Raw genomic sequence first — 25,473 nt, 5'->3', positions numbered from 1 at the left:
TGTAAAAGGAGAACCATCCCACGTTAACCTTTCAGTGATCTTTAAAAGTGAAATAAACAAGTTTGTTTGTTTGTACCTTTGGTCCAGTGGGTCCAAAGGGTCCCGGCTGTCCAGGATAACCCTGAAGAGGAAAAACAGAAAAGACTGTTGCTCAGATTATCACTGAAACATCTCTGCAGAATGAGGAGGTAATACATTAAAAGATAGAGGGAGAAGGACTGAAATATCAATCGCAGATCATACATTAAATGTTAAATTTCCTTTTTTAAGGCCCTCATGTTTTCTACAGAGGTCACGTTACAGCGCTCCTACTTAGAGCATCATCTGTCATAATGGAAACGTGATAAAGGAGGACAATTTGACTTAAACGTGTCAAACACATGAATCCATCAGTCCTGAAAATCAGATGATCTGAATTAAAATCCAAAGATTGATTGTGGGACATTTTGATGACAGGAAATAGAAAGAAAAGTGAAGAATGTGCAAACACACAGATCATATTCTGATGTAAAATCGTTAAGAGATCGTTTAAGAGAATAATTTATCCAGATGGAAAAACTCAAAGTGTAAATACCGATAAAACTCAGGTTAAAAACTAAACTGATCCTAATCCCAGGAAAAACAGCTCAAGAGAATAAAGCAAAGGAAATCATTATTTGAGTCGTAACCTTAAACCTTAACACTTCTCTTTTAGAGACGTCATGAAATTGTAAGCGCCCGTGTCCACCTGGCGTTTCTCTTTCAGACATCAAAGCTCTGGCAGTGTGCTCAGGAGCGCCAGGTTGAAGTGTTGGGGGGGTGAAAATAAAAGCGCTGAATATGCGTCTTGTCTCTATGACAACAGCCGATGCTCCCACAACCTTCCTGTCTCCTGTGTGATCACTTTTGTCAAACACATCATAAAGCTCTCTGTATCTCTCCTCCACTCTTCTGGCTGCAAATGTGACAACTCCCGAACCCATCTACTGACGTCAACAGCGGCCTTCTGAAAAGTTGAAATATTTTCTACACACAGAGCAGCCGCACAAAAAAAGGGCGGTGCTCTCAGAGGAACGACGCTGGACCCTGTGTCTTTTCTCGGGGCGGCCGCCTGCTGCTGCAAACGCTCTCTCCTCATTAGGAGCAATTAAAAAAAAAAAACTCAGAGAAAAAGCGTCAGGTGGACACGGGCCTAATAGTGGCTGGAACGTCCCATTGAGAGTCAGTGGTGATTCTAGATGTACTGGGTGGACCTCCGACCGGCGTTAATCACCATCATGTCTGCCAGGGTCCTGACGCTGACTCCTCCCCTTGTTGACTTTCACAGTAATAATATATGCAACGCTTAGCAGCGCAAGGAGAGTGAGTCAGATGGGGCCTCTGTTAGGGAGGTTTTCCTACTGTCATTGCAGTAGTGTGTGCACATTTTGAGCCATGGTGTGGTCTAAAGTGTGTCAGCCCTCAGGGGCCCCTTACTGGTCTGGGGCCCCCCAAGCAGTTTCCTGCCCTGCCTGTTGACAAGAAGCACCTCTGTAGAGAATGCACACAGCAGACATGCAGCGGGGGAAATGACTGCCCTGGAGTATAGCAGCAATTATGAAAATGTGTCCCGCAGAGCAGCGACCCAAAGTCCCAGGATGAAACTGACGTTAAAGAGCAGACACTCCTCCTGAGGTAAGGATCACCTGTGAACATCTGAGTGTGCTTTTTTATGAAACATATGTGGATCTCTTTATTGTTCTAAATTGAAGATTTGATGGAGGAAAGTGGTTCATCCTGAGCAGAAATCCAAACTCAGAATAGTATTTTACAGATTCATGAGCTATAAATAGAACTGAGGGTCTTTCTTACATTGTATCCTCTGTCGCCGACATCACCTGGGAACCCTGGAGCTCCGATCTGACCCTGCAGGAGAAGAGGAGACGTTCATCAACATCAAGTTAGCGATCCATCGGCCTCTACTGGTGATTAGAAGGAAGTGCAGCTACACTCCAGTATACAGAAGAGTGTCCATAGATACACTGTGACAGGAAGGAACACTATCTTATCAGGTCAGATTCTCTTTTCAAAGCCTGACAGGGTTTTTTTGTCGTCCATACCTTCTGTCCGTCTCGCCCCTGAGGACCCTCCTTCCCCTTGTCACCGTGAGACCCCTGAGTGGACAAACACAGCAGAGCAGAGACAGAAATGAAGGAAAGGTTGGCAACACATGCAAACACACCTGACGATAATCGTACCTTTCTCCCCATTAAATTCAGAATAAATAAACAACCGTTCTTCTCAGATTTAAATTTACATTAGCACAGGTGAGGTTGATTTTTCAGCATTTATTTAGTAAAACAAAAATGAAGTCTTTTGTGGTTTTGCAAACATAAAAAAAAGATCCTCACTGGTCACACATGAAAGTTATTCTCGAACAGTAAGTGTAAGAAAACTTGGGGTATATGTACTCACCGTGATACCTTTCCCTCCCTTTGGTCCAGAAGGTCCAGCATCACCATGACGACCCTGAATGGAACATATATTATTGAAAATAACAATAACCTGAGTGTGTGTGTGTAAGTAAGTAAAGTTTATCTAAGAAGAACTTTTCACAGACAAAGGTCACAAAGTGCTTTACATCAACAAAACACAACATACGAGTATCCATGGACCGACTTTATAAAATCCTGCAATGACCAGGAACACGAAGGGCTCTGAAAGTGAGGGGAGCCAGTGCAGAGATTTCAATATGGGAGAGATGTGAGTCAACTTAACGACAGGCTGAGAGCTGGAGCTGAGTCGGGTTTTAAGCCTCCTGACAAACCGTTACATCGTGCCCACCTGTCAATCAGGTCAGCTACTTGCATGACTATAGACAACACCTATCGTTCATAAAATCAAATTAGATGGTCTAAAAATAATTAAACCACCGCACAGTGTGTACCAGTGATGACAAAAACTAATCAGACCTATTTGTTTTTTTTGTACCAGGATGTAAATGTGTTAATTTCTGCTGCAAAACGGCTTTTTTGCCAGTCATGTGTATGTGACTTCCGGAGTTCCTGGAGCCAGCCTCTAGTGGACACTCGACATACTGCATGATTTTGCAGTTCCGCATTGGCTTCATTTTTTTCAAGACCGGAGGTTTACAATCAAACTAATGAGAATTATAATGAATGAAGACATGAAAGAAATTAAAAAGATTGATCAGAAATGTTTTCATATTAAATTTATTGAAGTTGGGGCGCTGGTGGTGCAGTGGTTAGTGAGAGCGCCCCATGTATGGAGACTGAAGTCCTCCAAGCAGGCAGCCCAGGTTTGAATCTGACCTGTCGCTCCTTCCCTCACTCTCTCTCTCTCTCTCTCTCTTCTGACTCTATCTCTGTCCTATCTCTCCAATAAAGGCACAAAAAAGCCAAAAATACATTTTAAGAAATGTATTGAAGTTTTCTAAAATAAATGGAGTATAAATATTTATCAGGGGTGGAAAACTAAATATTTTCTCTGGGATGATCTTAAAGTGAGATGTTATTTCTCCTAATCTGAAGCTGTTGGTTTGAGGAGTGAAATTGAAAAATGTTAAAATGTTATCATGGCTGTTGCCGGGTAAAACCCCTAACTTCACCACCCATCTCTTTAACTGCGTCACCGCTCCACCTGTTTGTTGATGAACTGTAAGGAGAATAAACATGGCCGCTGGGATTTTAATTAAAGCAGCAGGTGACGGAGGGGGAGATGAAGTCTGGGTGATTTCCAAACGGGAGAATAGACAAATAAAACAGCAGCTAAAGAACACCTGTATGTTTACACCAGTCTGCAGGGAGAGTCCCTGATGTCTGCTGCTCTCTTAACCTGCTGCTACATGTTTACTCTAAACATGATAGTCTTTGATATAAAAACTAAGTTGATATTTTAGTCTCTCTCTGCCCCGGAGAAACCTCACAAGGCTGCGGTTCAACATGTTTTCTTTCAGGGATTTTCCTCTTAAAGAAGCTGTTTCTGGGATTCAGATGGAGTTCTAATCTAACTCTGTATGTGATGCTAAGTTACTAAAATACACAAATAATTAGATGAACTTTATTAACCCCAAACTGGGAAAGGGTAAAACCTTTGATAAAGGGTTAAAAATTAATAAAGTAATAGTTCAGCTGATTGACTGATTTTTCATGACTGTTAATAAACCTAGTGTTTAAAATGGGTACTGCAGTCCAAATAGAGTCAACGCTCACGCAGGTTGCCATGTTGTGGACACTGGTTTGACCTGATAACTGGTCTCATATCTGGCAAACCAAGGGGCGTCCAAAACGGCCGTGTGGGGGTCGTACCTTCTCTGGTCTAAACAAATCCAGAGCATTCAGGAGCAGAATCTAAAGTTAGAAGGAGGACATACTGGCTGCTGTATTGATGTCAGAGAAGCCAGCACTTCAACATAGCATGTTTCCTTAATGATCAGAGAGTAAGATACCTTTATCATCTCACTCTCTACACAGCTCACTGATTGGACCTCTAATTCAGCAAGTTGATGAAATAATTTAATAATTAAATAATACACTTTTGTTTCATACAAAAGGTTTCAAACCGTTCATCATATTTTTACATTCTTTGTATACACTGTAGTATTTTAACTATGATTGAGTGTGTTTTTGTATTTTTTAATATTTCAGGATGCCGTAAATAGACGGCAGATTCAAACCAGCCATCCAGCTAACCTTAGATTCATCTACACTGTTTCTATCAGTATAAAGAAATAAAGCTTCATGCATGTTTAGAAATGTCGCAGCGTCCTGACCGTGTTAAAAACCGGCAAAGTGAAGGGGTTCACGGGTCGGTTCGGAGCTCAGATCAGTCGTACAAAATGTCTTCCATGGAAAATCAACAAGAAAAAATGTAATGGAAAGATTTGAGGGCAGCTTTTTAGTTTCTCTTCAGCTCAGTTTACAGTAAAGTTCAGATATCATTCAATCAGAGTGTTTGTTTCCTTACAGTCTCACCACGATCTCCCACTCCTCCTCGGGGTCCCTCCATGCCGATGTCACCCTGCGGACGAGACGAGACGAGACGAGAGGTCAGATTTTAATAAAACACTGAAACAGCTGCAGTTTATTCCTGATGCTCGTAAAAAAAAAAAAAAAAAAAAATAAAAAAAAAAGAAGAAGTAAAAATAACAACATAAGAAAAATATATCATATGCGTTTTTTGGGTCTGTAATCTGATAATTCGTTTACCTTCAGACCCAGCACTCCTTGCTCTCCTGGGTCTCCTGGAAGTCCTGGTTCTCCCTTTAAATGACAAAAAAACACAATATGTGATCTTTAAGTTTAAAACCAATCCAGTTCCAATCCAGAATCCAGAAGTTATAAAGTTCAATTGTGGTAAAAGTGGTTTTTGAAAGGAACATCTTTTTTTTTTTTAAATAAAAAACCTCCAGCAGACCTGCCGGCGGTGATGATCTTTCCGTGTGTTTCTGTGTTGAACTCACCATCGCTCCAGAGAAACCAGACGCTCCATCGTCTCCTTCGAGCCCGGGGTCGCCCTGCAGGACGATGGATCAGGTCAAAAACCAAGAAAAAAAACTAACAGGGACTAAATAAATTAAATCCAAAGACACAATGATAATAGTTTACTGTTTTATATTTAATATTTCTCATTCAGAAACAAAGACTTTGTGTTGTTGGAATCTCGCAAAAGATTTTCAATTTATATTTTTTTACTTCTTACTTCTTCTTCTTCTTGCAATTAAGAAATTAATTTTTTAACCTAATATTCAGGTTTTTAAAGAATTTTCCGACTCTTCAGTAAAGAATCAGCTTATCTCATATCATATCTGCAGAAATAATATGACTACTTTAGACACGATATCAGGGATGCATTGGTTTCAACATCTGTATCAGACGATACAGAAAGCAGAAAGACATCAGCAGATCAGCAGATAATGTTGCCTGAGCCTGTTTATTTGTTGTGCCAAATCAATTAAACGAGGACATTTAGAAGACCTAACTACTGAATCAGAGAAGAGGTCACCTGTTGAACAAACCAGTGTCATTATTGGTATTGCCCCTAATTTCCCAATCGGTGAAACTCTACACTCTTTACATATTTCACTGAAAGGGAATTTTTCCAAAATAAAAGATCTCATCTGAGTTTTTGTTTCATAAACAAATATATTCAAATAAAAAAGATTTAAGGGATTTTTCTGAAACTTTCCTGATTTTTTACTTTTACTTAAATTTTCTTGTTTGGTTCAAACTTCCTTTATAAAGATCGACCCTGCAGCTCCAGTTTCACTTTCACTTTATTCATCCAGTTTCAATTTTACTTTCAGTTTGTGTATTTATTATAACAATGCTGTAAGTAGTGTTGTAATAATCCAAATCGATCCTGGTCTTGAGACCACTTTTCTAAAGCATTTTTGCTCGGTCTAGTCTCGGTCTCAGACTGGGCGGACTTGAACTTCAATTCATTAATTTTGATTGATTTTTATCCCCCGGTTACGGACGCAGCCATCCTGGTGTTGAGCTCTAAGTGAGTGACACGCTCCCTTAAACACAAGATGATGACTTTTCAGTGATATTTATGGTCTTGGTCTTGACTCAGTCTCGATCCCTAAATGTCTTGGTCTTGGTCTTGGTCTTGGTTTTGTCTCAGTCTCTGAGCACTCTGGTCTCAGGTATGTCTTGCTCTCGGTTAGTGTGGTCTCGACTACAACACTATCTTTAAGTGCCTGTTCATCCATCAGAAGAAGTCATGATATGCGGTGGTGTTGAGGGGATTTCACTCACCACAGGTCCGGTGTCTCCTCCTCTTCCTCGGACCCCTTTGGTTCCTTTATAACCCTAAGAATCAAATATACAGATAAAACAGCAGCTCTGCGTTTCTGTTTATTCAGAAACAGGCAGTAATGATGTTTAAGTCTCTCACCTCTCTGCCCTGAGCTGCTGGCACTCCAGTCTTACCCTGCAGACCTCTGGATCCCTGACAGGAAGTAGAAAAAGAATCAGTCACAGATCTGGAAAAATAAACCTACAAATCAAGACGACTGTTGGCATTAACTGATTCCTGCTGTATGAATGCAGATGAACGCTCTTTATTGAAATGTTTCTACAAACAGAGTAACCATAAAACTTTGATTTACATCCGTCCATGAAATGACCCTGTCTTTATTTAGGACAGGCGTCAAAAGGAGACGCGCTTTTCATTATTTTCAAACAAAACTCATGCACAACAAAGACGGGAAAGATTATGAATTTTTATAAATTCAAAGCAGAAAGAAATGATTTAACTGTGTACAAACTTAGGATATCAATAGATTCACTTATTTGATCTTGCTTTGTAAACCTGCTTCTCAGCCTGCACACATATGATCATTATTTTGTCTTTCTTGGGAGTTAATCTTTGTTTTTGTGTCTTGCTGTTTTCTTTCCTTATGTCTGATCCACTACATGTAAAGGGGCCTCTAAGTGAGAGCTGTATTATATGTCAAAACGTGCAGCAACACCAGGCTATTAAAAGGGACTGGGCCTTGAATTGGGGTGGGCTACCTTTGAAGTTTTACGGTTAAATTTTAATTTTAAAGAAAAAGAAAAGTCAGAAAACTCATAAATTCTCTTTTTTTTTGTTTTAAGCATCAGCTGAAGGAAAATAATTTAGTACATGTGCTCAACATGATGTTTCAAAGGTTTGAGTGTTAACAGATGAATAATAGCGTCTCCATCATTGAGGTGTTATTGTGTTTCTTCGTCTCTATCAGCAGCTGGTTTTTGTGCCGAGGATGAAGCGACCATTTAAGGATGAAATGACTTGTTACCTTTGGTCCTGCAAAGCCAGCGAAGCCAGGCTCCCCGGGCTCACAGTCACACTCTGTCGGCCCCTCCTCCAGGCCTCCAGTGAGCCCAGACTCCTCGTGGGAGTCCATGTCTGGACCTTCTGGAGGATACTCATACGGGACCTGAAACACAACATTATTACAGTTAAAGGGTGCATTTTATTTTTAAAAAACCAACAACAACAAAGGGGAGATTAGAGAGAGAGGGGGTATTATTGGTTTTATTTTTTGCACATTTTGTCACTTTGCATTTTCACCAACATATTAAGAGTTCCTTCATCTTTTAAAAATGAAATGAAGAGCGCACTCACACTAGGCCGAGTTGTCCCGTACCATGCTGAAGCTCGATTGACAAATAAACAAATCGTTAATAACTACGCTTTATTAGGCGTGTTGTGTTGTGATGATGTGTTGTGATGGAGAGCTCAGGAAAAAAAGATACTCATGATGTTTTTACTCCTTTGAATCTACACACCTCATCCTGCCGGTCTCACCTGCATGGTCTCTGTGTCCTCCTTGGCGTAGTGGGACTCGGTGGTGGTGGCGTAGGGGAAGGCGTCCTCAGTAATCATGGTGACCTGAGTGGGGGCGGGGCCATAAGGGTCGTAGTCCTCCTCCTCTGGCCTCTGGTCGTCGTAGCTGCGAGTCGGCTCAGGTGGATACTCTGATGGTTCAACAAGAAGACAGTTCATGATTACAGCGAGCGTCTAGTCTGTGGTTTCTATCAGAGCTGCTGGTCAGATACAACCAGGATATATTAAGAGTGATGGTCTCTGTGCTCACCGGGCTGAGGGGAGGCTACGTTGTCATATTGGTCCACCAGGGAGCCTTCATAGGTGTGTTCCTCACCTGGACAGAGAAATGTCAAACACAGCATGTCACACCTGCTTCTGTGGGTCAGTTCACATGTGAGCGGCTCATTGGTGTAAGGACTCCATTCTTGTTCTGGGTGTGAGATGTTCAAATCCTGAAGGAGCCTTTCACCTGACCCACTTCTAAAACTCAAACATAAAAATCCAACCACAAAGAACTGCAGAGGGCGGGTCAATCCACACGCAGCTGGTGTGTTTAGTGGTGAGTTCCATTTGATCTCAAAAGTCGAAAATTCAGATCCAGCCAGTCAGATATGTCATCAAGAACGCCGCCCTGCAGTCAGAACTCCAACTCGGAAACTCTGAGGAACTACAGTAATCTGAGCTAAAATCCAACATGGCTGTTCCGTGCATCAACAGTAAGGTTTAATCACACAGATGGTACGTGTGAGTTCTATCTGTGGACATGTTGTCATGTTATTTTTGCATGCAAACTATCCCGTAGTGTGTTGTTACCACCTGGTGTTCAATTACAAAACAAAGGTACTCCTGGAGGCGTCCATGTTGCTTTTTCAGACTATTAATACATTTAAAATCAGGTCTGACGTCATGTTAGATTCCCAGCTCGAACATCTGACTTCAAAGGTAAACACATCGTTAGTCTTGGAGAAAATTTGTGAAATATTGTAGGTGCCTTTTTGCCTTCATTGGAGAAGATGAAGAGAGACAGTAAACGTTGGGAGATGCAGCAAAGGACCGAGGTCGGATTTGAACCCACGGCTGCTGCAACGAGGACTACCGCCTCTGTACAAGGGGCGTGTAATATAACTGCTAGGCTATCCAGCACCCCCTAAGTATTATTTTTATTTTTACTTTGACTTCTTTATTTGCTGTTATGCATCAAACACCAACTGAAAACAAACTTGACAATAAGTCAGACTTCTCTGATTCTGATCCTCATGATGTGATGTTTAGCTCAAAGAATGCATGACTGTAATATAAACGTGGAACCATCATACAGCAGTTATTGAGTTTAAATATGAAACAGAGTGGAGCGGCTCTGACCTGAGTGGTATCCTGAATATTCCTCCTGGCAGAGCGAGGAGACGACACACAGCGTGAACAGCAGCAGCCTGGAGAGGAGAGACGTCTGCAGGAGGATAAACACACAGCAGCTTTCTTTACCTCTTCAGTTCAAACATTCAGTAAGAACTCAGAAGACACAACATGAAGAGAGTCAGTTCAGCTCCCAGCAGGAGGAAGATCATTTACATGTGTTGAGGATCTGACAGAATATTTATGCAACAAAATTAAAGCAACATAATGTAGGAATTCCGTTTGGTGAGCTTTGGCGCCCACCGAAGGATTCTGAGTGCAACTGCACTGTCGTAAAACTCACACTGCTGTTCTGGCTCCCCATCACAGACAGCAAGGATTTGTTGACAAGCAGAGGGGCGGTGCTGTTAGAAAACAAAAAAGAACCACATCGCCTGACAAGGTTCAGTGCTTAAATCTGACTCTGCTAGCGTCTACAGCCCGCTGTAGAGACGACTTTTATCGTAAAATGGATTCATTTATTTATTTGTATCAAACCTAACTTGAGAAAGAGGACTTCTTGCAGCCGGTAAAGCTGCTAAACATGAGTCATCGATGACACTGATATCGATCTTGATCTGTTCTGAATAATATCAGCAGGGACGTTCAATCTATTTTCTTTTCTTAGCTTCATCCGACACCCTCCTCTTCCTCTTAGCCTCAGCTGTTTTATCAAACAGAACAGAGACGTGCTAACGGGCTAGTACCGTAAAGTCGTACACACGTCTCGTGGGAGAACCGCGGCCCGCTGCCGAGCATACATAGAGCTATAAGCAGGCGACTGGGGCGACCTGTGGACATGAGAGAGACGCCGTTCTGCCTGAGGAAAAGTTTTTGTACTATTAGATCACTTAAGACTGTGTAAAAAAAAAAAATAGGACCCAGGTTTAAAAATAAAACTTGAAGTACCCTTTAATGCACAGGTTAAATACACTTTATAATTAAACTGTTTCAAAGGGAGCAACAAGCCAGACTTCTCGACCTCAGGTTAGTGTCAGTCGTGTCAAACGGGATCAGAACTACGTTAGAGTCGACTACATTTATAAAAGAGAATCCTCTTGAACTCCTCCAGGACTCTGAGCTGCTCAGGAGAGACTCTCTGCTGGTGTTTGGGCTGAGAATGAAACAGACTGAGAGGTTTCTTTGTCAAGAGGAAAGCGCTGAGTTCTTCTCAGACTCATCTGACATTCCTGAAGCTTCACAGAGGGGAAAAAAAAAAAATCCTGAACATTTGAGCAGAGCTGGAGGAGCTGCACGCTGGAGTTTAAGAAGATGTCAATAAAAAGCGACAATACACTGAATAAAACCAAACAGATTCCTGGTGTCACTTCTGATCCCTCCGTTTGATTTCTTGTCTAATCAAGTGTTGGAGGGAAAGCTTTAAAATTCAAAACATCTCAACAAATCACAAACTTCTACCTCCGCTCTGAATCCACTGACCTGCGTTCATGTTGTCTACAATTATGGAAAGACCACTATGTTTATTATCTGTAATAAGATAGGAGAGGAGGCGGGCTTTGTATTTGTTGCTACTGTCTGTACAGACAGAAGGTAACTGTCAACTCTACATTAAAATATTTTATCATGCATTAGAAGTTTGACCTGTAAACCCTTAAGTTTAGCTCTCCGTCTGAATATGTTCTCTGCATGCTGTGTGTCTAGGCTGAGATGTTCAGTATGTAAATAAAAAAACTCTCAATCTGAATCTGTCTGACCTGCAGGACCTCTGGGACAGTGAGGTGAGACGTCTCACTCTGCTCCATGTTCTTTGTACTTATACAAATATTTGTGGTTTCCTACAGATTCAAATAAATTCATACAATGTTTGAACAAATGTTTTAAAATGTGTAGAGCCCTTACATCTTTTATTTCTCAAAGTATTGGATGCCTCACAGGTTGTCGAAGAGCAGGAGAAAAATGCAAAGAGAGAACGGATCAAAGTAAAGCAGCACTTTTAGAAAAAGAAACAAATTAAATATTCTTCTTTATCAGAACAAAAAGTGTCACACAGCTGGATGAGCAGTGTGTGGCTCAGTGTGAGTACCAGGCAAGTATGAAGGTAATCAAATTAAAAAAAGGTTTTAATGAGCTGTTAATCATCGGATCTATCCACAAACAAAACATTTAAACACAAAGCAAGAAAACTTTAAGTTGAGGATGAAATGCAAGTTTCTTGTGTTTTGTAATTCTACTCGTCATTTTCAATGTTTAATACTCTTTAACTCTGACTTTCACCTGGATTTGATTGTTTGTTTTTAATTCTAGTGTTGCCTTATTTGTTTGAGTTATTTTACCTTTCGTTGACCAGGAAGTTATGGATATTCAAACCACTTTTAACGTCCTTGTGTTTGTACCTGCATTATAATGACTTTTATTTTAAAATCTAGGAAATAAAGATTTTTGAGGCCGGCTATTTTGAAACTTTGGTGTGCACTTCAAAAACTTTCTGAGTCAGACTCTAAGTCAGTAAAAACTAAACTGTGCTCTGATCCTTTTCACCCATAGAGCCGAACAAATGTCCCTCTTACTGCTTGTTTCATTTAAGACGGCTAAAGCTGACGAGTTTCTTCAATATTAACACTAATCATCGATTGTAACAGAACCACAGATCAAGCTCTCTGGTCCCATAACGGGCCAAATAGACAACAAACCAGAAGACCATCAAAAGAAAGCAGACCATCACCCTCTTACCTTGTCACTGGAGGCTCCCATGGTGCTGCAGAGTCCCCTCACACCAGGACAGATCCCACTCCGGACACTTTCAGGACACAGATGATGAGGGGGGTAAAAATGACCTGATTAAGCTTTCCCTGAGCAGTTCTCCTCACAGCATGATCTCTTACGGTGGGTCCCCCTGTCCTCTCTCTGTCTGTCTGTCTGTCTGTCTGTCTGTCTCTCAGGATCCCTCAGGTTCCCAGGCACTGACGGGATCCTCTCGTCCTCTTCACTCTGCGTCTCAACAGGGTGAGAAATACCTGAGGCAGAGTCCAGAATGAGCAGAGAAACACACAAACTGAGAGCTGGATGGTTCAAGGCAAAGATTCAACTTATAGCTTACATTATTCTTTAGTCATGGTAAAGATTAAAAAAACAATGAAGCACTCGATTTGAGTTCATCTGTAAACAAGTTTGTTATCATCTGTGCAAACAAACTCCCTCGCTTACACTCAAACTTCTCTAGAAATTGTTCAAACTTTTAGGATAAATCCTGGAGCTTTTTAACGATAAATTCTCTCTCAGTTTGTCAGACCTGCAAAAACATTTTTTTATCTGCATCAATTAAGGTTTGTTTCTCAACTCTGTCTATTTCTGCTCTGAACAAAACATCTGATCTCTTCAATTTAACAGAAGCAAAATCTTTGACAGGATTACAAAGTTTTCTTTTTTACATTTTAACATTCAAATATGTGCACATCAAATTAACAAACACAAAACTTGTACAAAATTTGTACTTTTTTATGATGGAAGAATTAATGATGAGATTTACAAAGAATAAATAAGGCATGAAGAAGCACTGATTTGAGACCTGCAACAAGTGGTTACTGACAGAAAACTTGTTTAGCACCAATACACCTTCCAAATTCCTCGTGTGTGTAAATGTACTTGGCAATAAACCCTGATTGTGATTCTGATTCTGAAAACTGTTAAGTGTGTTAAAAAAGAACCAGACCCTTTTACAGTTTACAAAAACAGGGATCGTAAGTTGAATAGCCGGGGAGTTACTCGTCTACAACTGTGTCAATCAACAATTTGCTTGTGTCACAAATATCACAATGGAACCAAAGTAAATCTGAAGCAGATGCTGAAGTGCTAAATCCTGCAGTTCCTCGAGTGTCCACTAGAGGCTGGCTGCAGAAGCACAGGAAGTCACATACACACCCATTCTAAAAAGCCTGTTTTTACAGCAGAGATGAACATGTTTACAGCCTGGTTCAAAAAAACAAATAGGTGTGATTAGCTCATGGAGGTTTGTCAGGAGGTTTAAAACCCGCCTCAGCTCCAGCTCTCAGCCTGTCGTTAGGTTGACTGGAAGTTAGACTGAGACAGCATTTCCAGCATGGAGACCGCCATCGATGGGACTTTTATTTTGGAACAGATGGTTGACGTCACTCAGGCTTCGTCCATTCATATTTAAAGTTTAAGTCTCCAGACCCACAAAAAGAGAATTCAAAGCTTTTAAATGTAAATGTTAAATTTGTGTTTGAGGAGTTTTATTCTTTCAAACAATAATAGAAGCTTTTTGGCAGGTTTGTTCTTTTATAAAAACAGACATGCAGCCATATTTTGATCTTTGCTCTTCATGTGTTATAGTGTCAAATGTACAACTTGACATCACACACAGTAGACAGAGAATGAAGAATTATCATGAATTTTCTTAGACAAGCTCAGTGACGCCACAACAGAAAGTTTGATATAACTAGATTTGAGATGCTGACCTGCACATTTTAACTCTTTGTTTTCTGTAATGGATTTAATAATCAAACATTATGACATGTCTTTAAAACTTCTGAAACCCAAATGTGATTTCAAAGATTCTTCATGCGTCTCCTTTTTGAGTGTCCAACAGTTGAAGACAGAGGAAAATATGAAGCCTGAACAAAAGTAACCTTTGACCCTGTTATAAAAGCTTGTCAGCTATGACACTCCTGTCCAACATTCCCTTCAGTCTGTTACTGGAAACCACTCCCGGTCAATTAGGAGGAGGTGGGCGGGGCCTGGATATCGCTTGCAAGCGTTTTACAGAATAAAACACACTGAAATGTAAAAGCAATTCCATGTATTATAATTATAAATCTCAAAGGGTTTGTTGAAGTGTAAATAAATCCAAATGTTGATGTTGATTCAGAAAAAAAAACTTTATTCACAGTTCTTTTTTCCCAGAATCCCCCAGGTCGTTAAATAATAATAAAAAGTCATGACGCCAGATATCTTTTGACCTGTAAGGCCACAGTGACCTTATCTGATTTCTGCTGATGCAGCACCCTCACTTCTCTTTCTCCCTCTCCTCTTTCTTCTTCTTTTTCTTCTTCTTCCTGTCATGGTGGTGGTCGCCGGGGGATCGGGAATCCCTGCAAAAGAAAATAAACATTTTGGTACTTTCACCAACAAAAGTCGTTTTTTCCAAGAATTAATTCTGACCAATAAATCTGATTTATAAAACCACTAAAGGCTGAGTGTCGAGACCAAAAGGAGAGCACACAGAATGCATATTTAGAAGTCTTTACACTTGTTGCATTTTCGCTTTCAAGTTGATTCTTTTGTTCTTTGGTGAGGCGTTACATGTCATTGGACTCAAATACATCTTTAGATTCTACGACACAGGAACAGTCTTTTAAAGCAGTGGTTCCAAACTGATCCAGGTTCAGGACCAAACACCAACTCCTTAATGAGAAACCACGACGCACATTTCTGAGATTTTATTCTAATCAGATTTGAGAGACTTGTAGTTGTCTTTTCTCACCTGTCCTTCTTCTTCCTCTTCTTTTTGCTCTCTCTGTCTTGGCTTCGTTCCCGGCTGCGATGGCGTCTGCTGTGAGAGTGACGAGACTCTGAGGACCCGGATCGCTTTTCATCCAGTCGGCGCCTGACGGACACAAAACATTAGACCTCAACTCCTCTGATTTACATTTCTCAAATCAACAGCAGCAAAGAAACAGAATATCATTATTATCCCCAGGAGAACAGGGGTCAGAGTGTTCGTACCTGTTGGAGGAGGGCTCAGGTCTCGCAGACTCCTCCTCGTGCTCATCCTCTCTCCATTGTCTGGTGAGTTCTGCTGAGTGGACGTTTATCACTTCTCTGATCACCTGCAGGGAGATCGCAGGGAACCCACATTACTTATTTGTTTTAGTTACTTTTACTTACAAAGAATACATTTGGTTGTTCACACATGCTCCTCACAGCAGGAGACTATCTCTGTCAGACAGGAGGGGGGCGGGGAGTGTCCTGAGGTAAGACATGACATTAAAAGAACAACATGGAAGTGGTGGACGAAGCATCAGACTCCTCTATATGACGCTATAATGAGAATATGTGTCTTCATATCAGTGCTACGTGTAGTTTAACAGAATCTCAATCTGAACTGAAGAGTGGAGAAGAACATCCTGGAGAACAGGAAACATGCAGCAGCAGGTTGATTAGAGCACGGAGATGGTAGAGTCACAGGGAATAAAGGTCTCCACCCCCTCCCACGGGCTCCAGGTGAATTCTCCTGATTATATCCTGCTGCGTTCTCACATCAGCTCACAAGAATAAATACGAGGAGGCTGGAGGAGAAACTCCGGAAAAAGTCTGACTGAAATCAACCCAAAAACAGGAGTTTTGTGCAGGAAAGAACATGTCCTTAGACTGTATTATTTCCTATTTTTTAAAACTTAAAATGGAATTCAGGATTTTTTTTTTTTTTTTTTACCTGGACCCTCCACTGACTAACCGACTGTGGCAGCAGAAAACAAGCTGCTCTCATGTTCACTAAGGTAAAATTACTGATATTCTGGTGGTTTTGAAGATTGGGACAGTTGTGTGTGGTTCTAAAAAAAAGTCCACCCCCATAAAGGTCTATCTGAGTACAGATCCTTACTGTGACATTTTAATGAACAATCTGCGGAGTGACAAAAAAAGACTCTTTTGTTGGATTTGCCATGATCAGGAACATTTTCCATGAAAGGCTTTGTTGGCATTTTAATGGCTCAAGAAATCTTCTGGAGCAATTCCCAAACTTTTTGTTCACATAATGAAATATCGCCCAAGGTCTGGAAACACAAGAATATCCTTTTAATCCACTGATGATTACAAAGTGTTCTTGAGATGTGAAGAGCAGGTAAACAGGAAATGATATCTATTACAGCTATTCACTGTTCCTAAATCAAGTGAAAGTATATATTCTTATTTTGGGATATTTTGGGGATACATTTGAATATTAGATTATGTTCAGGGTATTTTGATTATTATTGTTTACATTCATGAGTGATTTCCATTCGTTTATTTTGCTACTTGGGGCATAAGGGTAGAGTGTGTACATGGGTGTGTCTATACAGCCAGGTAGTCAGGTGAGACTCAGGTAGGCACCTAATGTGTTAATGGTTTTTTACCAGGAAGCCAGGACGCAATGGCAGGATGACAGGGCAAGAGAGACAGAAGTGTTTTTTGTTGTTTGTTGCCTGCTTGATGTCTCTGGATAAAATAAACCACCCAAAAACCTTCAATCATCACCTGGACAATGGACTTATTAATATATTAATATAAGATTCGCCCTCTAGGTGCCTCAGTGGCTTTATTATGAGTTTGTGTTTAGTTTATAATTTGTTTGGAATTTTTGTTATTTATAGACTATGGATATCACCACTACAATATCCATTTAGTGTGTTTGTGATGTTTGAGCTCACATTTGACAAATCTATGAAGGGCATTGTGGGTAAAGAAGCAGCAGTCTTTCTCCTGACGCTAGTTTGTACCTCGGTGTAGGACTTCTTAGTGATGTGGACGTTTTTGGCTCGGTAGGACTGACGCCGCCTCTTGTAGTCCCTCATCTCTGCCATGAGCTCAAGGTGAGTCTTCGGTTCATTCTGTTCATCACCTACACACAAACACACACACACACACACTCATTTTACAGGAGTATCAGGCTCACAGAGAAACCAAAATTATCTTCCTCAATTCACCACTTTGAAAAAGTCTTTATTATTTATATATTTTTGTCTTCTATCAAAGACATTTTGGGGGTCTTCACTATAACGTCAAGTCTTACCCTTCTTGAGCTTGGACACCAAATCTACGTAGAGATCATCGTTGCTGGACAAGGCGGCGTCCTTCTGTTGGCTGAAGACACCGACCACATGATCGTACAGAGCCAATCGGTCGGCCACGGTGAGGTCACACAGCGTTCGCTGGTGGTTCTGAGGCACGTCGACAGGCTGGCCGGAGTACTGACCTGATAGAGGAGCAGGAAGGTTTTACACACAAATCACCACACTGGCATTCAGAAACCCCAAATACACATCCTCATGTTGTTGAAAACACAACTCGTCATGTGTAATCGATCTTATCTGCAAGTTCCTGATCAGAAAGAGTTTATTTTCACTCTCTTCACTGCGTGGCAAAAATGTAATGACCACCTCCTGGTTTTTCCTCTAAGCACGAGACCAGGCAAGTCTAGTCGAATTTACTTCCTGAAGTGTTTCCCACAGAACGACAGAAACATAACACCTAGAGCCCTCACTCTTACTGGCCTGAAGGCATAGAAAGTTTTGAATTTGACACATAGTAAAAAAGTTTCAGGGATGTTTGTGTCTCAGAAAACAGCTGTAAACACTTTGAAAGTAAGTCGGCCAGTGATATCTCTCTTTCGTTCAACAGAAAGTAGTTTGCTAAATGATTGGGGCTTATTGTTTAGAATTTGTTCAGCAGTGATTTTAATATTTTGACATCCAAAACAATCGACCAAATCTCTGAGAACATCAATCAAAATATGTTTTCTTTAATCCACAGACATGTTAACCAACAAGTCTGGATGTATCATGTAACATTTTCCCCACACGTAAAGAGAAAAAAAAAAAAAAAAAAAAAAGAGTACATATGAACAATTGTTTGAAAAGGATATGACGTTAAAGGATACTACACGTGATCAGGAAAGCCTGAACCAGAGCAGCAGCTCCTCTCTAATACTCACCCCTGTCGCTGCAAATAGAACACACAACACATGGATTACACACCTCAGCAAATACAACAATGTTATGTCTAAAAATGACTGAAGCATTATCTTTAACCTGGGTTTTTATAAAGGAGGTACTTTAAGAACGTGTGTGTTGAGAGCAAAAAGCTTTTAGTGACATCTAGTGGTCAGTCTTTGCATCTGCACTGTGAGACTACACAATGTTGTATTGTGAACTTGTACTGTGTGCCTTTATGTCAAATGAAAACTTTAACATCTTTGATCAGGATGGTCAGCACGAACATTTCAGAAGAAAAAATAAACAGTTACACTTGAAGCTCTCACCTTGCCAGAAGACTCCTTCCATCTTCATCAGCGGAGCAGATGATCTCGCCTGCAGGATCACCTGGTGCTGGGTGGATTTGTCTGCATGGAGGAGAAAGAGACACAATGATGATGGAAAAACATAACGAGGTCTCTGCAAATACTTTTTCAAACCAGACACACATTTTACTTCTATAATCAAATACTAATTACTTTATTTGCCTTTCCTTCAATAAGGATGAGATTTATCCCACAGTGAAGTTCAGAAATCTTTGCCCAGAGTAATGGCTGACAGGATGAGGGCTGGAGGTTTTAAAATAAAACACAATTTTCAATTGAGAAATTATTGATTTTCGATCATCATTTGCAGCACGTAAAGATTTTTAACTGTGCTTGAGAAGTATCTTTTCAGTAGTTTTCTTTTAAAGTATTTGCCATCAGAAAAAAAAAAAAGGTAAAAAAATATTTTAGCCAGGAAATGTTGACCTGATTTTTGGAGCTCTGAAAGCTTTTAAAGCAACAATATGTAGGAATTTGGTTTGAGGTGCCAAAGGTCTCTGAGTGCAACTGCACTGTTGTAAAACAAAGTGCTACTGTGCCTCCCCCTCACAGGAAACAAGCAGAGGGGGGGGGGTGATTACCATGACGACTGACAAGGTCCAGTAATATTTCTGGATTTTGCACAAATATGACTCTGCTCGCTATAGAGACAATTTTCTAGCCTAAGATGGATGTATTTATTTATTTTCCTCAAACCTGAGGCCTAATTTAGGAAAGATGACTTCCTGCTGCCGGTACTTTTAGATCCACTTTGAAATGACTATCATCATGTGGAAAAGTTATAGATTGTTGCTTTAGGCCTTAGAATTTTGTGACACTGGTTTATGTTATTAGCAGGGATGGGCGTAAAAGATCTCTATAAATCAATAAAACTGTAATTTCTGTTTTTTTTCACATTTCACTTAAATCTCTAAAGGAAAAAGACCTTTATTGTGCACCTCACCTTGATTAACCGACCTTGGAGTTACAATACCAGTTATCAATAATGACTCACCCATTGTAAAGCTTCTCACACTGCTGTTCTCATAACACACGGAGGGGTCGACCATGTCCGCCTGCAACAGTGATAAAACCTTTTATTGCTATATTTATGCAAGCACTGGTTTTAGTTTACGTACTGTAAGATTATGGAGCTATCCTCTGAAGGATTACTACTTTTAGTTTATAATAGAGCTATACATGTACTGTATATTACCTGCTCTTCAGCTGTGTAGCCCATCTTTCGAAGGCGGCAGAAGGCTTTGTGTTTCTCCATGCTCCTGGCAGGAACTCTGTGGTCAGAGTCGTAAGGACATTGCTCCATTTCTTCCTGAGAAAACACAACAAGGTAAGTAGGTACTAGGGGTGCAAACGAGTACTCGGGTACCCGAAAAATTACTAAAGTATAAATAAATAAATGTTGGGAGAAATGCATAAAATAATGTATAAATAAATAATTAAATAAATGCATCAATAAATATATTAATATATTTATTTATGTATTTCTGTGTCCATGTTGTACAAGGAAAAGTAAATACGTAAATTAAGTGGGCCGTCCTAACATTACTGATGTAGGATAGGTCAATTTTGAAAAACAGACAGAAGCAAATTTACATAAATACTTTTCCTCTTACGACCTGGACACAGAAATAAATAGATGTGTAAATGTAAAAATACGGAAATAAATTAATAACTCAATTAATGTGGAAATGTATGCATTGATACATATATATAACTGTAGAAATATGCTAATAAATACATTAACAAAGTGTATTTATTATTTATTCATTGATGTATTGTTTTCAGCATTTATATATTTATTGATGCATTTATTTAATTATTTATACATTATTGTATGCATTTCTCCCAACATTTATTTATTTATACATACTTTAGTTATTTTTTGTCCCTCATAACTGCCCTGTCTATCAAATAAAGGCAAAGCCCCAAAAATTATTCGTTTCGGGGGAAAATTAAAGCGTCTTTAAAAATGACGTAACGTACGTCAACGTTACGTAGAAAACGTCAATCGTTACAACCAGTTTACTTGAAAATACAGTTAGCCCTACCACTCTGCAATAAAAACGTTTAATTTAATTCGGGTGTACATAAAACACTATTGTTAGACAGCGATTCAACCAAGAGTGATTTAATTATTCTTTATTTTGAGTGGACTGGCTAAACAAACGTTAGAAGAATCAACGTTTAACCTACTTTAACTTTGTGATCCATCGACCATCCCAACGTTTCAAACACGTCGTTCAGCTGTTTTCTGCAGTTTTCCGTGAACTCTGTCAGCTCCTGCAGACGCTCCAGTCGCTCCTGGAGGGTTTGTGTTGGTAATGAGTCAGACATTTTAAAGTTTTAAGTCCATTTGAGAGGAAAATTCACCCGAAAATCATCAGTGTTCAGATTTAGCTGCTGTGGAGTCAGCCATGTTCTGCGTGCGCGAGTTTATGACGTATGCCTGGGCGTAGGCGGGAAAAGAAAGCAATGCATGCTGGTCGTTGAAGTCCATAACTTTAATTCTATGTAACGCAATGCAATAAAATACAGTTAAATAAATACATGAAAAATATAATATAATATACAATTTTGAAATGAGGATTTTATTTATGTTTCTATCGCAAAACGTGTTAATGAAAGTTGAAAGTGCTGTTTTTTTATGTCTTTTTAGGCAAACCAAAGCTTTCATTATCTTTAAATTGAAATTGCATGTTGCACAATGAATTTTTAGTACCTGTTTTAACAAACAACGAGGTAAATATGCTTTTTTTTGCACACTCAAGCATGTTATCATCCAGTTTTTTTATATTGATGTCCATTAAAATACTCTGTTCTCATAAACAAAACAAATAGATAAAGAAAGACATATTGACACAATAACATTTTGCATGTAATTTCTTCACATGTAAAATAAAAACAAATTGAACAATTATGTGAACAATATTTTTGTTTGTACAGCACAAACAGGACGTGCTCATGTGGGGTACAGCAGGTCATCTTGCAGCAGCTCAGGATCCATCAAATCATCTGCATACACGTCCTCTGTTCTGAGAAGATAAAAGATTATATATTTCAACCAGAACATAAATGTTTGATTGCTGTCGTTGCAGCACAAAAACAACGTCATTGCTACAATAAGCATAAAGTAATATATTTATACACTTACATGACTTCCAAAGTGTCTTCAACTGCGACCTCCTCCACCACCTCCACTCCAACCACCAGGTTCCTCCTCACTGCATGGAGCAAACAGAGTATAGTTATCAGAATTTGGTAAAAATCTTCATAAGGTTCACTATGTATAAATTCAAATTAGAAACAGGTCATTAAGAGGTGCAGACAGAGCAGGATTAAATGCAACGTATAGGCTGTGCAAAGCCAAGATGCTGCTGCATGGGTAGATTTTCAAATGTCTATAAATCTTGTGAAACTTTACATTCATCCACCCTACCTTTTAAATAAATAGACGAAGGGACAAATACATGAAAATCATTTTAAATCTTCACCTCAAACAGCCTCAGACTCTCCAGGCAGAGGGTGGGATTTTGTTTCACATTAACTTTATCCCTTGTGTTGATTCGTATACCCCTTATTATTATTTTTGTTTAAAAGGATATTGTGGACAAAATCACTCCAGGAGTTTTCTTCTTTCTGAATACTGAAGAGGATTGTGGGATGGTGAAGGGATGACCCTCCCTCCTCTGTATTTCACCTTTCATAATATTAAGTGCTTCACATTAATTACAAGAAGAGAAGGAGCGGATTTGATTGCACTGATAGTCGTCCCCCTGAAATGGTATTTATATTTGAAGTAAAAAAATGAAGAAAAAAATGACTTCACCTCCATAGTAAACATAAGGAGATCCAGGCCAGCAGGGACCAAAGACCTCTGGTTCCCTCTGTCCGTGAACACATACACATCCCTGGGTCTCCATCCCGGGACGCTCCCAGCGACGACCATCCATGAAACGCTGAGGTGCGTCTCCTCTATCAGGATGAATCACAGGTTTTGGCTGCGGTGAGGAAGGAGCACCAGGACTTTGCGAAGACATGTGGCCGGAGCTGCTGGGGGTCCCTGAGTGGACGGGGGGGTTGGAGTGATGACTGATGATGTCATCATAACCTGCAGATACAGTATGTAGTCAATCACAAGCAAAACAAGCGCAGCTCTCTGAAGCTTAGTCATCAGTTTTAGACTAAAAGACATCCAGAAACTAAACTGTGATTAAGACACTGCTGTTTATTATTATGGAGACGTCCTTATGGGAAATAACTTTCCTTTAAAATTGTCAATATTTCTGCAGCTCCTGTGTTCAAAGGTTTGTTTCCTGTCCATATCTTACAATTCAAGCATTGTTTTCTAAATCATTATTTTCCAGCATTTCAGAGATTCCGATATTTGTTCACAGGATACTTTACACTATGAAAAGCACATTTGATAAGTATTTATATCCTGAGATCAAGGGAAGAATATGACAGTTTTATTTCATAGAATCGGAATACTTTTTTTAATAAAGATGTTTCATTACAGGTGAGCCTAATGCGCTTTACTTTGAGGATAAAAACGCAGGAATACAAGAAAGAAGTTAGTTCAATAATTATTATTACCGTCTCTAACATTACACATCTATTGATAGAATTCATAATGATTATTGAAATTCTATCCAAAATGTGAATAATGGGTTAAAAAGACAGTTAAGACTGTTAAAGTAGAAGTAACATTTGACGCATTATTTTATAATGTAAAGACACGTTAATGATCATATACATGTACGGCTGGTTAATTCAGGAGCCTGCATGCTAAGAGCTGCACGACGCGGCTGACTCATATGTTTCATCCGTCTGTTTCCTGTTCCTGCTGAGGAGCCCTGCTGGGTTTGGACTGAGAATGTAGTCACAAGTCATCTGCACACACACACATGAACACACAGGCGTGCACACGTAATGTGATGTGTGAAACAAAAACAAGCACTGATGGATTTTAAAATGTTAAATGTTTCTGCACAATGTTATGTTCAACTTTATCAGCTTTGTTTTCAATTGAAGCAGTACGGAGTCGTGCAGAAAAGTGCAGCACATCGAAGGCTTCGTTTGTACCCTGATGCCCAGTTTTCTACTTCCCCTCTGTCGCTCATATAGACATGAACGAGGAAGGACGGAGCTCGACACTGTCATGGTCTAACAGGAACACTTCCTTTCTCTTTACTCACTCAACAGAGCTCATTAGCTTGTTTTAAAAAAGTGGAGAAAGTGGTGCATTCAAAAAATCCACATCCATAATCAAAATGTGCTTTGACTTGTGTCAACAAGAGAAAAACTTTATTCAGCTCACTGCAAGCTGTTTATTGACGCGCCTGATTGTCGTGTATCGAGCCTTTAGCTCATCGATACAAAGCATCACACTTTTGTTTGTCCACCAAATACAAAAGCACAACATGTCAAACTGTCTGCAAGGGGAAACTGAAATTAACAGATCAAAGTTGTAAATACTTAACAGGTTAAGTGTGGACAGCGATCTAACGATGTGCTGTTAGGACACGGTGTGAGTCAGGGCCCCTGCTGGGCCAGGGTCACCCCAGTCAAAGAAGTCTGGACACACCCCTGCTTTTTGTATCATTTTACGTTTTTTTAATCATATAAAATGATAATGTTTCATCACATCTTCTTATAAGTTAAACCTACCTGAAGAGCAGCAGAGAACAGGATGCTCCAAAACCTCCTCGTCCTCCTCCACCTCTTGGTGGTCCAGCATGACTGGAACACGCCTCCCTGAACGTTGATGAAGGAAACTCAGAGGAGAACTTGGCGTCCAAACCCAACAGTCAGGTTTCATTCTGTCCATCCTCCTGACCCAGAGTCGGTCTTTAATCACCTTCCAGAAGTGTTTGTGGTCAGAGAGGTGAACTGAGTGTCCTCCTCTTCCTCTCCGCTCTGTCTCTGTACAGAACATGAAGCGTCAGATGGGTTTTCTCTGGACGCAGCAGGAGTGACCACGAGTCACTCTAGAAAACAAGCTGATTGGGCAGCCTGTCAGATAATGATATAATGCCTTCAATTAAAGGATCAAGCCTGTGTTTTTTCATGTATGACTACAATACAAAGTTTATTTTGCTTTACACCTCCCCTGTTTATATTTCAGAGCAAGCTGTAGACTTGTACAGGGTGCATGTTAGATTGATATTTAATGCTCAATGCTTGTACACATAGCCAAGTGGCAAACTTAGGTGTTGAAAAAAGATGATGCAGAAACGCTAAATCCTGCAGTTCCTGGAGTGTCCACTAGAGGCTGGCTGCAGAAGCACAGGAAGTCACATACACACCCATTCTAAAAAGCCTGTTTTTACAGCAGAGATGAACATGTTTACAGCCTGGTTCAAAAAACCAAATAGGTGTGATTAGCTCATGTCTGGATGGACACACACTGTACGGGGGGTGAATGTTTTGATGACTCATCAGTTTTGATTTGATGAAGGATAAGAGTTATTCACAATAAGGCGTGTAGCTGACCTGATTGACAGGTGGGCGCGGTGTAACGGTTTGTCAGGAGGTTTAAAACCCGCCTCAGCTCCAGCTCTCAGCCTGTCGTTAGGTTGACTGAAAGTTATGGAGACCTCCATTGACCCCCTGCAGTAACAGATGGAGGACTTGACTTAGGCTTCATCCTTTAATAGAATAGAATAGAATAGAATAGAATAGAATAGAATAGAATTAATTTATTGATCCCAAACTGGGAAATTGTGGCGTTACAGCAGCAGGTTGTCCAA

At 40.1% G+C, this 25,473-nt stretch overlaps 2 protein-coding genes across 2 annotated transcripts in view; both read right to left on the bottom strand.

The window, feature by feature from the left end:
* Positions 1-12,594, bottom strand: part of zgc:113232 (uncharacterized protein LOC541546 homolog) — a 29,777-nt gene extending 17,183 nt beyond the window's left edge. The window contains exons 1-14 of the mRNA XM_065957495.1: positions 12,382-12,594; positions 9,661-9,745; positions 8,567-8,632; positions 8,278-8,447; positions 7,766-7,906; positions 6,880-6,933; positions 6,741-6,794; positions 5,441-5,494; positions 5,187-5,240; positions 4,945-4,998; positions 2,434-2,487; positions 2,079-2,132; positions 1,831-1,884; positions 77-121 (exon numbers count right to left, since the gene is read on the bottom strand). Coding sequence (XP_065813567.1) covers positions 77-121; positions 1,831-1,884; positions 2,079-2,132; positions 2,434-2,487; positions 4,945-4,998; positions 5,187-5,240; positions 5,441-5,494; positions 6,741-6,794; positions 6,880-6,933; positions 7,766-7,906; positions 8,278-8,447; positions 8,567-8,632; positions 9,661-9,745; positions 12,382-12,402 — 960 coding nt within the window. The 5' untranslated portion in view covers positions 12,403-12,594. The remainder of the gene's footprint in view (positions 1-76; positions 122-1,830; positions 1,885-2,078; positions 2,133-2,433; positions 2,488-4,944; positions 4,999-5,186; positions 5,241-5,440; positions 5,495-6,740; positions 6,795-6,879; positions 6,934-7,765; positions 7,907-8,277; positions 8,448-8,566; positions 8,633-9,660; positions 9,746-12,381) is intronic.
* Positions 12,595-13,873: 1,279 nt separating this feature from the next.
* snrnp48 (small nuclear ribonucleoprotein 48 (U11/U12)) lies at positions 13,874-24,684 on the bottom strand. Its single transcript, XM_020656247.3, has 12 exons — positions 24,392-24,684; positions 22,551-22,832; positions 21,876-21,945; positions 20,918-21,756; positions 19,920-20,033; positions 19,719-19,779; positions 18,686-18,766; positions 17,438-17,620; positions 17,145-17,266; positions 15,394-15,497; positions 15,152-15,274; positions 13,874-14,759 (listed from the first exon to the last, which is right to left on the bottom strand). Exons 4-12 carry the CDS (start codon positions 21,056-21,058, stop codon positions 14,675-14,677), a joined length of 1,014 nt encoding a protein of 337 aa, XP_020511903.1. The 5' UTR covers positions 21,059-21,756; positions 21,876-21,945; positions 22,551-22,832; positions 24,392-24,684; the 3' UTR covers positions 13,874-14,674.
* Positions 24,685-25,473: the final 789 nt, after the last annotated feature.

The sequence above is a fragment of the Labrus bergylta genome, chromosome 8, assembly GCF_963930695.1.
Source record: "Labrus bergylta chromosome 8, fLabBer1.1, whole genome shotgun sequence".
Classification (NCBI taxonomy): Eukaryota; Metazoa; Chordata; class Actinopteri; order Labriformes; family Labridae; genus Labrus; species Labrus bergylta.
Note: the sequence above shows the minus strand (reverse complement) of the source record. Positions and strands in the feature narration are given on the sequence as shown.